Source organism: Hemicordylus capensis, chromosome 2, assembly GCF_027244095.1.
Source record: "Hemicordylus capensis ecotype Gifberg chromosome 2, rHemCap1.1.pri, whole genome shotgun sequence".
NCBI lineage: Eukaryota > Metazoa > Chordata > Lepidosauria > Squamata > Cordylidae > Hemicordylus > Hemicordylus capensis.
In genome coordinates, this window is record NC_069658.1 from 245,657,432 (window position 1) to 245,671,925 (window position 14,494).

The window sequence follows — 14,494 nt, forward strand, 5'->3', positions numbered from 1 at the left end:
GAGCACTGGCTCCGTTTACACAGAAAGAAGACGCCCCACCCCCCCAGAGGTGGGTTCATGGGCCACGCCTGATCTAAACCAGTATCCTGCTTCATGAAGTGGCCAATCCGAGGCCTCCGAGAAGACCACGAGTGGGGCAGGTACGGAACAGCCCTTTCCCGCTGTTGCTTCTAAGATAGACAGGACACCATTGTGGGTCCAGCTTGGCCCGGGGGTGTCAGATGCACAACAGACCCCTGAAAACAAAACAAACCGCTTGTAAGTGCCATGAAATATCCCCCCACTCCGCCAGAAGGCAAGCCCCATGACGCTCACTCTCCGGTGTGAGTTTTCTTGTGCGCAATCAAATACAAGCCCCGGGTGAAGCTCTTCCCGCAATCCAAGCACTTATAGGGCTTCTCTCCGCGGTGGGTTCGTTCGTGGGCGGTCAGGTTGGAGCTGCGCCGGAAGGCCTTCCCGCAGTCCGAGCAACTGTACGGCTTTTCTCCGGTGTGGGTCCTCTCGTGGACGATGAAATCCGAGCTCCAGCGGAAGCTCTTCCCACAGTCCGAGCACTTGTAGGGCTTCTCGCCCGTGTGTGTCCTCATGTGCGTGGTGAGGTTGGAGTTGCGGTTGAAACTCTTCCCGCAGTCCGTGCACTGGAAGGGCTTCTCCCCCGTGTGGATCTTCTTGTGGCGGATGAAGTGGGAGCGGTGGTCGAAGCTTTTGCGGCAGTCCTGGCACTTGTACAACCTCTCCTCGGTGTGGATTCTCCGGCGGAGGACGACGCACCTCTTCTGCCGCTGGTTCTCCTGCATCCTCTCTTGGAAGATGATCTCGCTGAGGTCTTTGTAGCCCACCCGGCAAGCGACAGACTCCGGTCCTCTCTTGGCTAGGTGGATTCCCTGATGCCTCTCGGGCCTTTGCTGGTTCTCGGAGGCTTTGCCCAGATCAGGACGCTGGAAGAGATTCTCACGGGGCTTTTGTAGCGAGGTCTCGGATGGAGCCTCTCGCTCGGGGTACTCCTGCTGCCTCTCATGTTCATTTGACAGTCTACCACCTCCTGGAACAAAAGAAGATAAACTGGCATAAACTCCCAAGCTGCCATGTTAAAAAAAAACCAAGCACTTGTTCTGCTTAGTGCTAATTTCTTTCTTTCGGCTTCTTCTAACATGGTGACTCTTTCCTCGGACCCCCTCCCATGTCCTGTCAATTCAGTTTGTATCCAACTGTCAGCATATGGGGTTACAAAGGGGCATTGCCTATACATCTTGAGTGGCCACAGGATGAAACAAGGTGAGTTGAAACAAGATGGCAGATCAGCAAAAAAATACCTCTGCCAGGATCCTCTAGGTCCTGTCCCATGCAGTGTTCCCTCTAAGGCCTGCGCACGCGTGTGCTCTCCCAAGATTCTGGATGTCCACTCAGTTAATTTTTGATCCCACTCAGGTTGAATCAGGAAGGCCTCACTCTGAATGCATGTGTGCATACTCTGCTTTGATACTGCTGCCCAGAACAAAACTCATTCCGCACATAGATGAGAAAAACCAGAGAGAACAATGGTCCCATGTGCTGCGAATTTTGTTTTAATCTGACTGGGTTAAATCCACAATGGGTTAAATCCACACTGAACCAGCAGGCAAGCATATAGTGAAGCTCACTGTGAATATAATACTCTGCTGTTTCCTCTCTAAATTTTCACCTCTTGGAACAGCTTGGATTTTTCAAACAAACAACAAACAGACAGCAGGACACTGTTACACATGTTAGCATGTAACTCATTATCCCCCCTGGCATTTCCCCCAAGAGGAAGCTTGTGCAGAAAAATGAACAAGGAAAAGAGAACCCCAACTGTTGACAGTCCCCTGAGGTTTTAAAAAGAAAACAAATACAACTTTACCTTGCTTCCGAGAAGCACCCAGGCAGACCTGTTGCACCCTTGGAAAATTCACCGTCACTTCTTCAAAGGAATCTAGCACCTGAAATGGCAACAAAGATCTCCAATTGGAGTGAGGAATCAGGCCAAGTGGACAAAGGCTACCTGTTGGAGAGACTGAAGCCTTATCTAGATCGCATGTATGTACAGGTAACTGTCTGCACAAATGTACAGGAGAGCCTCGATATCCACGGATTCGAGTATCAATAATAATAATAATAATAATAATAATAATAATAATTTGATTTCTATACCGCCCTTCCAAAAATGGCTCAGGGCGGTTTGTAGTCGGGTAACGGACACCAGACTTCAGCATATGCGTGCCGGGGTGGGGGGGGGAGTCGACCTCACATATCCACGGGTCGGGGGTGGTCAGAAATTACTGCAGAGGTCATTTCCAGCCACCATTTCATGTTTCGGAGCCTCAAAATGGCTCCATTAAAAAGAAAAGAAAAAAACAGCATTTCCGGCCAATTTGGGAGCATTCTGGGGCACAGAGCGACTCGGGGGCAGCAGCAAAGCATGGTAGGGAGCTACCCCCCGCATTTCCCTCCAAAAATTTGACTGATTTATGGCAATTTTCAGCTATTTTCCCGACAACCAGGAACCTAACCCCCACAATCCCATAGTCCCCAATATGCAGGTATAGCCCCCTCATATTTTATTTAATTTATCCATCTATCAAATGTGTACACCACCCCAAACTTTTGTCTCTGGGTGGTTTACAATAGCATTAAACCAGTTAAAAACATATACAAAAAACTTAAAACAATTTAACAATTTAAAAATAAACCAGAGATTAAAACCCAGTGTTTTTTTTTTAGGAAGCTGAGGTGTTTTTTGAAAATTGCCAGAGATGGGGAAGATCGTATCTCAGCAGAGAGCGCATTCCACAATCTCGGGGCAGTGACTGAGAAGGCCCATCTCTGTGTAGCCACCAAACGAGTTGGGTGCAGACAGGAAGTGTACAATTGTACATGCATTTAAAGTAAAGTGATGTAAAGTGTAAAGTGATGCACACTGGGACAAAAAGCCCCAACTTCAAGTATACGCTGATGGGAACTAAGCTGACTAACCAGAGGGATCTTGGAGTTGTGGTGGGCAGCTCATTGAAAGGGTCGACTCAATGTGCGGCAGCTGTGGAAAAGGCCAATTCCATACTAAGGATCATTAGGAAGGGGATTGAAAATAAAACGGCTAATATTATAACGCCCTTATACAAAACTATGGTGTGGCCACACTTGGAGTACTGTGTACAATTCTGGTCATCACATCTAAAAAAGGGCATTGTAGAACTGGAAAAGGTGCAAAGGAGGGCAACCAAGATGATCAGTGGTCTAGAGCACCTTTCTTATGAGGCAAGGCTACAACACTGGGGGCTATTTAGTTTAGAAAAAATACAGCTGCAGGGAGACATGATAGAGGTCTATAAAATCATGCATGGTGTGGAGAACGTGGAGAGAAATTTTTCTCCCTCACATAACAGTAGAACCAAAGGTCATCCCATGAAATTGATTGCCAGGAAATCTAAGACCAACAAACGGAAGCACTTTTTCACACAACGCTAATCAACTTGTGGAATTCTCTGCCATAAGGTGTGGTGACAGCCAACAACCTGGATGGCTTTAAGAGGGGTTTGGATAACTTCATGAAGGAAAGGTCTATCATCAGCTACTAGTCTGAGGGCTATAGGCCACCTCCAGCCTCAAAGGCAGGATCCTCTGAGTACCAGTTGCAGGGGAGTAACAGCAGGAGAGAGGGCACGCCCTCAACTACTGCACATAGGCTCCCAATGGCATCTGGTGGGCCACTGTGTGAAACAGGATGCTGGGCTAGATGGGCCTTGGGCCTGATCCAGCATGGCTGTTCTTATGTTCTTAATACAATGTGTGAATAACTATAGCTAATAGTCCCACTCATACTTTATGTTCAACATACAGGCTACATACATTTCTTTTTAAAATGAACTTGTACAAGTCTCCTCAAATGTAGGGGACAGATGAGCAATTCACACATAATGTCGTATATACATTATTTTTATGTTTCCAGGCAAAATACAAAGTGATGGTTATTAGCTTTAAAGCCCTGAACGGCTTAGGTCCAAGTTACCTTAGAGAATGCCTTCTTCTGCATGATCCCCACCGCACGTTAAGGTAATCTGAAGAGGTCCGTCTCCAGTTGCCACTGGTACAATCTGGTGGCAACTTGGAGCCAGGCCTTCTCTGTAGCTGCTTCTGGGCTGTGGAATGCACTCCTAATAGAAATCCGTGGTTTGGGATCATTGTTGGCCTTCAGGAGAGCCCGGATTTGTTTGGTCTGGCGTTCCAGGAGCTTTATATTGCTTTAAAATGTTTCTGTTTTTAATGGGTTTAAACTGTTTTTAAATTTGTTTTTATTGTTTTAAGCTGATTGTTTTAAATCATGGTTTGTTAGTTTTTGTTTTGCTGAGCAACGCCCAAAACTATTGGATGGGGCGGTATAAAAAAACTAACGAACTAACTAACTAAAGTGTGAATAGTATTCCCATGTTTTTGTGTGGACATGTTTTTGTGTAAATGACTGTACGTGAGTTCATTTTACAAGGAGGCCCGGGCACAGGCCTTCTCAAACGACAGCTTCACATACAAAGTGTAGTACTGAACTTCTTTGAACGTAACGTGTGAATAAGTGAAAGTGCACAGAGATCTGTATAGTACACTGAAAACCGATTATACGTACATTCGACATAATGTGTTCATAGAGGCAAGGAAAATTCTCTCACCAGCTGTCGTGGTCTCTCAGCCTCCTGTTGCCTCAGGAGAAAACCCTCCGCCAGGGCCACTGCCTGAGCGCAAGTCTCCGGGCCACGTTCCCGGACACAGCCCTGGATCCCTGGGGGCAGGATGCTTAAGAACTGTTCCAAGATCAGCGTTTCAAGGATCTGCTCTTTGGTATGTCTCTCTGGCTTCAGCCACTGATGGCAGAGCTCCCGGAGCTGGCCACAGACCTCTCGGGGTCCCTCGGCCTCCTGATAGCAGAAGTGCCTGAAGCGCTGGCGCTGCGTCTCCGCACTGAGCGCGTCCTCTCCCAGGACCTCTTCTTTCACTTTCCAACCACTCCCCCTGCTGAACGCTTGCTGGGCAGCCCCACAGGCCTGGAAACCCTTGGGGTCATTAAAAGCCATGAGTTCCGGCAGCTGCGGGTGCCCCCACCCGGCGTGAGGGGACTGCACAACCTTCAGAAACTCCTGCCACTGGGTCTCCCACCGCTGGGCCAGCCCCTCGTCTGGTTCCTGTTTAATTTGCTGCGGTGTCATCCGCAGCAGAAAGTCCTTGGTCCCGCTGGCCTGGCTGACACGAGGACCTTTTCTCACGCCCTCCGCTGGTCCAGTGCAGGCTGGGGCCTTCTCCTCCATTTTCAGGCCTTGCTCCCGGGCAGCCTGGAAGTGGAGCTGCAAGGCTGATGCCGCGATGCCTTGTTTGGTTCCTACTTTCTTGGAGGCCATGGAGTGGCCTTATCCCATCTCAGGCCGAGGGCTCGGGTCTCTCCTGGCAATTTCGGGGGGGGGGGGTCGGACACCTCCTACCTCAGTGCCTGTTTGGTAGAACAGTTTAATCCCACAGGGCTCTCGTAGCAGATTGCTGTGGGTCCCCGAAGTGCCAGAGTTCTGGGAGGTAACAGGAAACTGTGGAAATAAAGTAGGAGTGAGTGGGACAGGTTGAAAAATACGTGAAATTCAGGGTCTGCCACAAGCAAAACTATTTAGAACCCTTGACTTTTACCTCCGTTGCCTCCCAGCTTGCCAAGTTTTGGACTGTAAGCCCTTTGGGGCAGGAATCTTTTATGGATTTATTTGTGAAAGAATGCTACAAAGCGGCATGTGGACAGCTCCAGTGGTTGTGGCTGGTGTCGTGCTCCCTGTAACAGGATTTATTTATTTTAATTATTATTATTATTATTATTATTAACATTTAAATCCTGCTGTTCCTCCAAGGAGCCCAGAGCGGTGTACTACATACTTAGGTTTCTCCTCACAACAACCCTGTGAAGTAGGTTAGGCTGAGAGAGAAATGACTGGCCCAGAGTCACCCAGCAAGTCTCATGGCTGAAAAGGGATTTGAACTCGGGTCTCCCCGGTCCTAGTCCGGCACTCTAACCACTACATCATGCTGGCTCCCAGAATTCCCAGCTGTTGTTGACAACTCCCATAATCCTCAGCCAAAGGCCAAGCTTTCTGAGGATGGTGGGAGTTGTAGTCAAGAACATACAGGAATCCCTGTTACAGGGAACACTGCTGGTATCTACTTTCTGTTTCCTTTAAGTCTGTGAGTCGTTTGGAGACAGGGAGCCAACTCATTGGTTTGTTAGTTTTTCCACGTAAGCCGCATTGAGCACTTTTGTTGAAAAACAGTATATAAATATTCATAGCAGTAGTAGTAGTAGCAATAGCAATAGCAATAGCAATAGCACTTACATTTATATACCGCTCTATAGCCAGAGCTCTCTAAGCGGTTTACAATGATTTTAGCATATTGCCCCCAACATTCTGGGTACTCATTTTACCAACCTCGGAAGGATGGAAGGCTGAGTCAACCTTGAGCCCCTGGTCAGGATCGAACTTGTAATCTTCTGGTTACAGGGCGGCAGTTTTACCACTGCACCACCAGGGCCATAGTAGTTGAATGTAGCCACCTAATGGGGCTGCGGGGAAATGACTTGACTAGCAAGCCAGAGGTTCCCAGTTCAAATCCCCACTGCTATGTTTCCCAGACTATGGGAAACACCTATATCAGGCTGCAGTGATATAGGAAGATACCGAAAGGCATAATCTCATACTGTGTGGGAAGCAGCAATGGAAAACTCATCCTGTATTCTACCAAAGACAACCACAGGGCTCTGTGGGTGCCTGGAGTCGACACCAACTCGATGGCACACTTTACCTTTAGTAGTTGAATACATTGTTGATGCTACGTAAGCCCTTGCTTACTCGCTTCTCCCCTCCTGGGCGCTTTCCAGATTACACACTATAACAGTGTTACTACCCTCTGTTAAGTGTGCTTCCATACTACCTGTGTGGTGACACCATTCACATTTCCAATGCCTTCTTTCGGATTTTATCCTCCTTTTTTAGTCCTACAACGTTGCATGTGCATCTCAGATAAACAGCTGTATTTTCCTGTTGTAGGAGGGTTGCGCAAGCTATTTCCATGTTCAAAACGATCCTGCCAAGCCAAAGCATTTTACTGCTGAACAGAACGTGATCTAGAAAGTGTCCTACAGTGCTGAGGGGCTGCAACTCAGTGACAGAGCTTATGCTTTGCCCACGGAAAGACCTAGGTTCAAGGCCTCTGTCTTCATTTGACAGTAATTCACGCAGTGGGAAAGGCCTTTGTGTGGCATTTGGGGAAGGACCATAACTCAGCAGAAGAGTATCTGCTTTGCATGCAACAGGTTCCAGATTCAACCCTTGGCATCTCTGGGCAGGGCTGGGAAATACTGATCCGAAATCTTGGAGGGTTGCTGCCTGCCAAGGTAGACAATACTTGGACAGATCAGGCTTTGACCACTTTGGATCAAGGAGCCAGCCAACAGATGCTTAACAAAAATTACTAGACTTCGTGGCAGACATTGTGGAGGGAGAGGATAAGTGGACTTCTCTTTATGTCCTTTATAAGTAACGTGCTTAGAACAGAAACAGGACTGCCTGGGACAAATAAAGATTGTATTAAATAACTCTATCTGAGTATATTAGTCTAGGAACCACAGCTAAATTTTTAGGCACCATGGCTCTCTGGCACCTGGAGCTTTCCCAGACAGCAGGCTTTACTGAGAGGCTTTACTGCAAGTTTGAAGTTGCCCCCCAAAACTGAAGCAAAAAGTGGATTTTTTTAACCCTGCATATATATCGGGCTACACACTAAGGCACGATGAAAAACCTAAATTGTGTGTAAAGTGCTCCCCAATAGCTCACAGGGACTTCGAGGCAAATTTGGCCAATATGTGAACGCACCCCTCCATTCCAGAGGAGAGGCAAAGTAAAAGCCGGGTGTGAAAAACTTCCTGGGATCTGTCAAGCCCTGAGCTAGATGGTTCCAAGTTCCCTCCCTGGCATCTGCAAGATCAGGTTGAGAGAGATTCCTGCCTGCAACCTTGGAGAAGCTGCTGCCAATCTGTGAAGACAATACTGAGCTAGATAGACCAATGGTCTGACTCAGTATATGGCAGCTTCCTATGTTCCTATGGTCCAATGGTCAGATTATATATAAGGCAGCTACCAACATAAGCAGAAAACCCTGTGCCCTTGCCTAGATGCAGATCTCCAGGCTATGTTTCTAGATTACTGATGGCAGAACAGCCTTCAGCTGCTTAAGAGAGATTCCTGCCTGCCACCTTGGAGAAGCCGCTGCCAGTCTGTGAAGACAATACTGAGCTAGATAGACCAATGGTCTGACTCAGTATGTGGCAGCTTCCTATGTTCCTGGTCAACATTCCAAGAGCAACAAAAGCTGTGTGCACAGTCCAAGTACAGCATATACACAAACAATAGTGTTTTTTGACAGGCCGGGAGACAACCGAGAGAAAAATGTCCCTTTTCCTCCAAACCATGCTGTTAGATCCTTTAAAAGATCCTCTCTTGGTGTTTTTAGCAATATGCTCCTCCACGTAGACACTGCCCCTTTAAGGTGACCAGACGCAACACACGGATCTTAATACACACCAGAGCAGAGCACCCACCCTTGACTTTGAATGGGGAAGCCTTTTGCCAGACTCTCTGATCTGGGATAAGATTGTAAGAGGAAGAAGAGGCTCTGCAGGGATCAGCTGCCTTTGGGGAAGGGGAAGAATTCTCTCCCCTTTCTCTCTCTACCCTTCTCTTGCCTCCCTCGCTCTCTTCCTTGCATTGCAGTAAAGGAATGGAAAGAACCCAGGATGCACTCACTTCCGCCTTGACGCTTCTCTTGAGCTCTTGGTGCAATTGAAGTTTGCAATTCCACCCCTAAATTGCAGTTGAGAAATTGGGGTGGGAGGGAGGAAAGCCACTTTATGCAAAGGAGGAGAAAGGAATGGAGGGTGGCAGCGGAAAAGGAAAGGAAGGGACTTTGCTCTTTTGCATTTCCCCCACCTCCCCAATGCCTAGGGCCTCTCCAGCCACCTCGCAGCTCTATTGACTTAACCCTTAGAGTATCTCAGAGGGGCACTGCAAAACACAGCATAAACCTGGGATACCTATCTCTGCCGCCATCCTCAGTAGAGTTGCCACCTGTAAGCTCCGCCCCCCCACCCTGGATTGCAAGGCTCTTATTCTTTTAGTGAAGGAGTTCCCAAACCTTGGGTCCCCCACATGTTGTTGGACTACAAGTCTCACATAATCCTCATCCACAATGCCCTGGGGGTAGTAGTCCAGCAACAACTGTGAGGACCCAACGTTGGGAATCCCTGTTTTAGAGGTTTGCCGCACAGGCAGAAATTCAACATGCAATGTTTCACTGGCAGGTGGGGGTCCTGCACCTGTTGGATTTCTGCCTGTTTGCAGTTTGTTTTAGTATCTTGTTGTCTTATTGCCATAGCCACTGCTTTGTTAAAAAGTGTGTGTGACTACACACACATACACACATATAGGGTTCCAGTTTTTAGCTTGTTTTTACCAACTTTATATCACCCTGCTGCCTGTTTTACTCTTATTTCCATATATAGCTTGAAGAATAAAACTAAAGTAAATTAAGGGGCAAGTTCCTTGCAAAAACAAGGGAGGAAAATACCATGATTGATTGATTGATTAAGTGCCGTCACATCGGTGTCATCTCAGCGGCCACATAGATAGATTCTCTCCAGGATGATCTGTCTTCAATTTGGCCTTTTAGGTCTCTCAGTGGTGCATTCATTGCTGTTGTAATTGAGTCCATCCACCTTGCTGCTGGTCGTCCTCTTCTTCTCTTTCCTTCAACCTTTCCCAGCATTATGGACTTCTCAAGGGAGCTGGATCTTCGCATAATGTGTCCGTAAAGTATGATAGTTTGAGCCTGGTCATTTGTGCCACGAGTGAAAATTCTGGATTGATTTGTTCTATGATTCATTTGTTTGTTTTCCTGGCTGTCCATGGTATCCTCAGAAGTCTTCTCCAGCACCAAAGTTCAGAAGCATCAATGCTTTTCCTATCTTGATTCTTCAAAGTCCAGCTTTCGCATCCATAGAGTGTCACAGGGAAAAACCACTGTCCGACTATCCTAATCCTTGTAGGTGTAGACACGTCACGGCATCTAAATATCTTTTCCAACGCCTTCATTGCAACCCTACCAAGTGCTAGTCTGCGGCAAGTTTCTTGACTGCTGGATCCTTTACTGTTGACAGTCAATACCATGATTAATGACTAGCAAATTCGTTTCTTTCTTATTTTTTTGTTTAAAATATTTATATCCTGTCCTTCCAGCACAATGCTGCTTGGGGCAGCTTACAAAATAATATATCACAATGAAACAACTGGAACCCAATTAAAATCAAGTTTCAAAACTTAACAAATACAAGCATTAGTTAAAAACACTAAAAAGCAACCCTAAAAAGCCACTTATCTTGATTGCATTTTGTCCCCTCTACATTTTATTTTTAATTACATGGATATCTTTGTAATGTATTTGTTATGTCCTGTAACCAGATCTTTTCAAAAAGTTTAGGGAAAACATGTCGGTAAAGGAAGTGGTGAACTTTGTTAATTGATTGTATATGGAATATCTAGGTTATATTCATGACTATATGCCATATATTTTTTGCATAGTGGAGTTACTTATACCCTTTGTTTAGTCCGGTAATATGATGGTGGCTTTAGAAATTAGGCTCCATGCACCCACACTTTGCCTTTATTAGAAATGCATCAGGCAGAAATTCATTAGGGGTATCTCTAGTTAGTAATTAGGGAAGCTGGACCTATTAGATGTCTGCTTGGATGCATCCCTGCCCAGCCCAATATCCAACTGAAAGTCCAGGGCAAAGTGTGGGTGCGTAGAGCCTCATTTCTAAAGCCATCATCATCATATACCAGACTGTATATGCCAGACTGTACAAAGTCTTTACAGCTTACATGTCACTGAAGTTAAGATGGGCACCTAAACTTGCCATTTTCATTCTTTTTAGAGCACAAGTGAAAATGTAAAGCATCTAAATTCTCATCTTAAACCAAAGGTTTGGGGATAACTGAATTCATTATACATTCTTCTACTTGATTAACTGGAGCACATTTCTAGTTTATTTTTAAAAAATGCTTTAATCTAACCAGTTGAAATATTTTAAATGAATCCAATCTATTAATTAAATTTTGTCGCTCTGAAAAATAATTTTTACAAGAGTCTTCTGGTCCTGGCAATAGGCAATTATGATAATTTTCCAGACAAGAACATAAGAACAGCCCTGCTGGATCAGGCAAAACTAGTCCAGCATCCTGTTTCACACAGTGGCCCACCAGATGCCACTGGGAGCCTACAGGCAGGAGTTGAGGGCATGCCCTCTCTCCTGCCATTACATTAATTTGATTAATGTTGAACTAAGACACTTCAACAATAATCTTTCACTTTTTAGGGGGAAGGATATTCCATGCATCTATAGCTTGTTGATATTAGCACTATTTGCATATTATGTTCAGTACACAACGTGTGTATGAGGTATCCATGTACAGATCTGTACACACATGCAGCTACTCACACATTATGGGCCAGTTTGGATGATTATTTTCTGGCCCATACAATTAAAAGGGAGACACACCAAGAGCATGCCCATCCTGACCTCTTTTGTGGACACCCTGATGTCATCGAATAATAGAATTGGAAATGACCTTGGAGGTCTTCTATTCCAACCCGCTGCTCAGTCCAAGAATCTGCTACAGTACCCCGATATAGATGGCTGTCCTCTGGGTACATTCATTTAATGTGTGGGGTCCTCCCCCGCAAATCACAACCACCATGAAGACATCAGAGTGTCTGAGACGTCACTCCTCGCACTTCCCACTTTTAACCACATGGGCCAACAAACTCTAGTCCAAACCAGCCTACATTCAGCACAAATACAGTACTACGTGTCTACTTTGCAGTTCAGGGGTTTATACTCATGTTCACTGAAGAAAAGAAATGCATTTACGAACAAATGCTTGTACACACATATAGATCACACAGATTTTACTTGCAGTTAGTCACCAGGCCACAGCAAAACAACAATAATAAAAGAATACAATAAAATCCAATAAAAACAAATTACCCAACACAACGCCCGAGTAAAGTAAGTTCACATAGGCCCAAGTAAAAATTAAATAACTGCAACTTAAATTTCAGAATGTCCCCAACAAGCCACAGCATTTTACTTCAGGAGGTTCACCGCAGACAGAAAAGGAGCATTATATACCGTATTTATCCAAACAGAAGACTACTCTGAATTTAAGACAACCCCCTTTAAAAATACATATCTGCATTTACCCAAAAGGAAGAGGGTTTTGAATTTAAAATGACTCCCCATTCCCTAATTTCTAACATCAAAGTTGTAAACCGCCTTGAGACTTCTGTAATAGGCAGTATATCAATGTATTAAATAAACAAATGAACTTGGGGGGAAACCTTGTCTTGGATTCAGAAAAATACATTATACAGTATATACACAAGATAACCACAGGTCCCTGTGGGCACCAGGAGCCGAAATCGGCTTGATGGCACACTTTACCTTTAAAGTGTGTGTATCTTGTGTACACACATAAACACCCTGAAACCTTTGACTAGGTTTGCATATAAATGTAACAAGAGTCAAGATGCACCTTGCACAGTGGAGGCTTAAATTTAGCAGGGGGACAGCAAATGTCCATATCTTAGGAACATAGGAAACTGCCATATACTGAGTCAGACCATTGGTTTGTCTAGCTCAGAATTGTCTTCACAGACTGGCAGCGGCTTCTCCAATGTTGCAGGCAGGAATCTCTCTCAGTACTGTATGCTTTGGTAGTTTGTTGGTTCAATAAAAAAAATCTTGGAGAAGCCAGGGAGGGAACTTGAAACCTTCTGCTCTTCCCGGGAGTGGCTCCATCCCTTGAGGGGGAAATCTTACAGTGTTCACACTTCTAGTCTCCCTTTCATAGGCAACCAGGGTAGACTCTGCTTAGCTATGGGGTCAAGTAATGCTTGCTACCACAAGACCAGTGACTGTGATTGGTGTGTCCCTTATGCTTCTTTTTAGATTGTGAGCCCCTTTGGGACAAGTAACCATCTTCAGCCCTTATTTGCAGCACCCCATTTGGGAATCACCCCTGCCAAATGGGCAAAGAATCACCTTTTAAAGTAATTGCTGGGCTGTGTTGAATAGGGATAGTTGCTCTTCCCTTGCTAGATATAAGGTTCAAAGTCCAGCATCTGCAGATATGGCCAAGAACAAATCCTGCCTGAAGCCGTGGAGAGTACAGGGCCAAGTAGTGACCCACCACTATCAAGCCACAGGTTGACAGTTCGAATCCCCCTGGTGTTTTCCCCAGAATATAGGAGACTCTTATATTGGGCAGCAGCTGAAAGGCAAAATCTCATATTGCATGAGAGATGGCAATGGTAACACCCAACTCCAGGGCACAACTTTGCCAGGGCACAACAGAGGAAAATCAAATGGGAAGATAAATCCTGCATACTTTTGACAATCATTACCAGTGAATGGATTCCGAATTGCCTGCTCTTTTGCTTATCAGGCTGAGGACAGAAAAATCCCTTTGTCTCTCTTAAGAGCCTGATGGGTGGTTCCCCATCCCAATTTCCTCCAGGTGATTTCAGAATGGATTCTCTGAGCACATTAATGCAAATGCACTCAAAGATAACTAGAGAATTCCCAGGGAAGGCTGGCTAATTAGGAGGGTGCCAGGGGCTTCTTGGGCTATGGTCACTAGACTGGGGAATGCATAAACCTCTAACATTTCAGAAAAAGAGGAACATTTTCAATTTGGTTGGTTAGCTGAATGAAGGAACAAAGCTACTCAGAAATCTATGACTGCTATGGTTCCCAGATCCACCTTGCCCGATCTAGAAAGGCTCTTGTGACTTTATCACAAAGAATTCAACTGGTGTATGTTGCTTTCTCTCCCCAGTACATTTCTATACTGGGAAATGTTGCACCTATTGAATGCCTGACTTTCATGGCAGTCCTTCCAACTTGTATTTATTTATTCATTCATTCATTTGATTTGATTTGATTTGATTTGTATACCGCCCTTCCAAAATGGCTCAGGGCGGTTTACAATTAAAACAAACCACTAAAACAATAAAGAGTGCAAAAAAATTAAAAACAATATAACAACAATTTTAAAATTTTAAAACAACAATCAAACTATTACAATGATTTAAAGCCCCAAGAACCTTGGGGTTCCTACAAGAACCTTGTAGAGGTTCTTGGCCAAAATAATACACTATCACCTTTAAAAAAAAATCACCCTAGGTGCATGATATACGTTTGGTCAGGGTTGCCATGTTTTTCTTTGGCAGTGTTTTCAGCAGCTCTATGGCACGCAGAAGCTTAATAGGTTAAGTCTAATGAGCATTCAGAAACAATGAGGCTGCAAGCTGGCCTGTTGAATTTCTTCCTGACATGCAGCTGTGA

General features: G+C 45.2%; 1 protein-coding gene across 6 annotated transcripts in view; it reads right to left on the reverse strand.

Annotated features, from left to right (window-relative positions):
* Nucleotides 1-14,494, reverse strand: part of LOC128342654 (zinc finger and SCAN domain-containing protein 31-like) — a 16,160-nt gene continuing 1,666 nt past the window's right edge. Inside the window, exons 1-4 of one of the 6 annotated variants that reach the window (XM_053290291.1) lie at nucleotides 13,552-13,656; nucleotides 4,677-5,579; nucleotides 1,880-1,958; nucleotides 1-1,042 (exon numbers count right to left, since the gene is read on the reverse strand). In XM_053290291.1, the coding sequence (XP_053146266.1) occupies nucleotides 312-1,042; nucleotides 1,880-1,958; nucleotides 4,677-5,399 (1,533 nt within the window). In that variant the 5' untranslated portion in view covers nucleotides 5,400-5,579; nucleotides 13,552-13,656 and the 3' untranslated portion in view covers nucleotides 1-311. Of the gene's footprint in view, nucleotides 1,043-1,879; nucleotides 1,959-4,676; nucleotides 5,580-5,676; nucleotides 5,716-8,629; nucleotides 8,725-8,834; nucleotides 8,979-13,189; nucleotides 13,269-13,551; nucleotides 13,657-14,494 lie in introns of those variants that run through there. The other 5 variants (XM_053290288.1, XM_053290286.1, XM_053290290.1 and 2 more) reach the window with 5 other exon arrangements.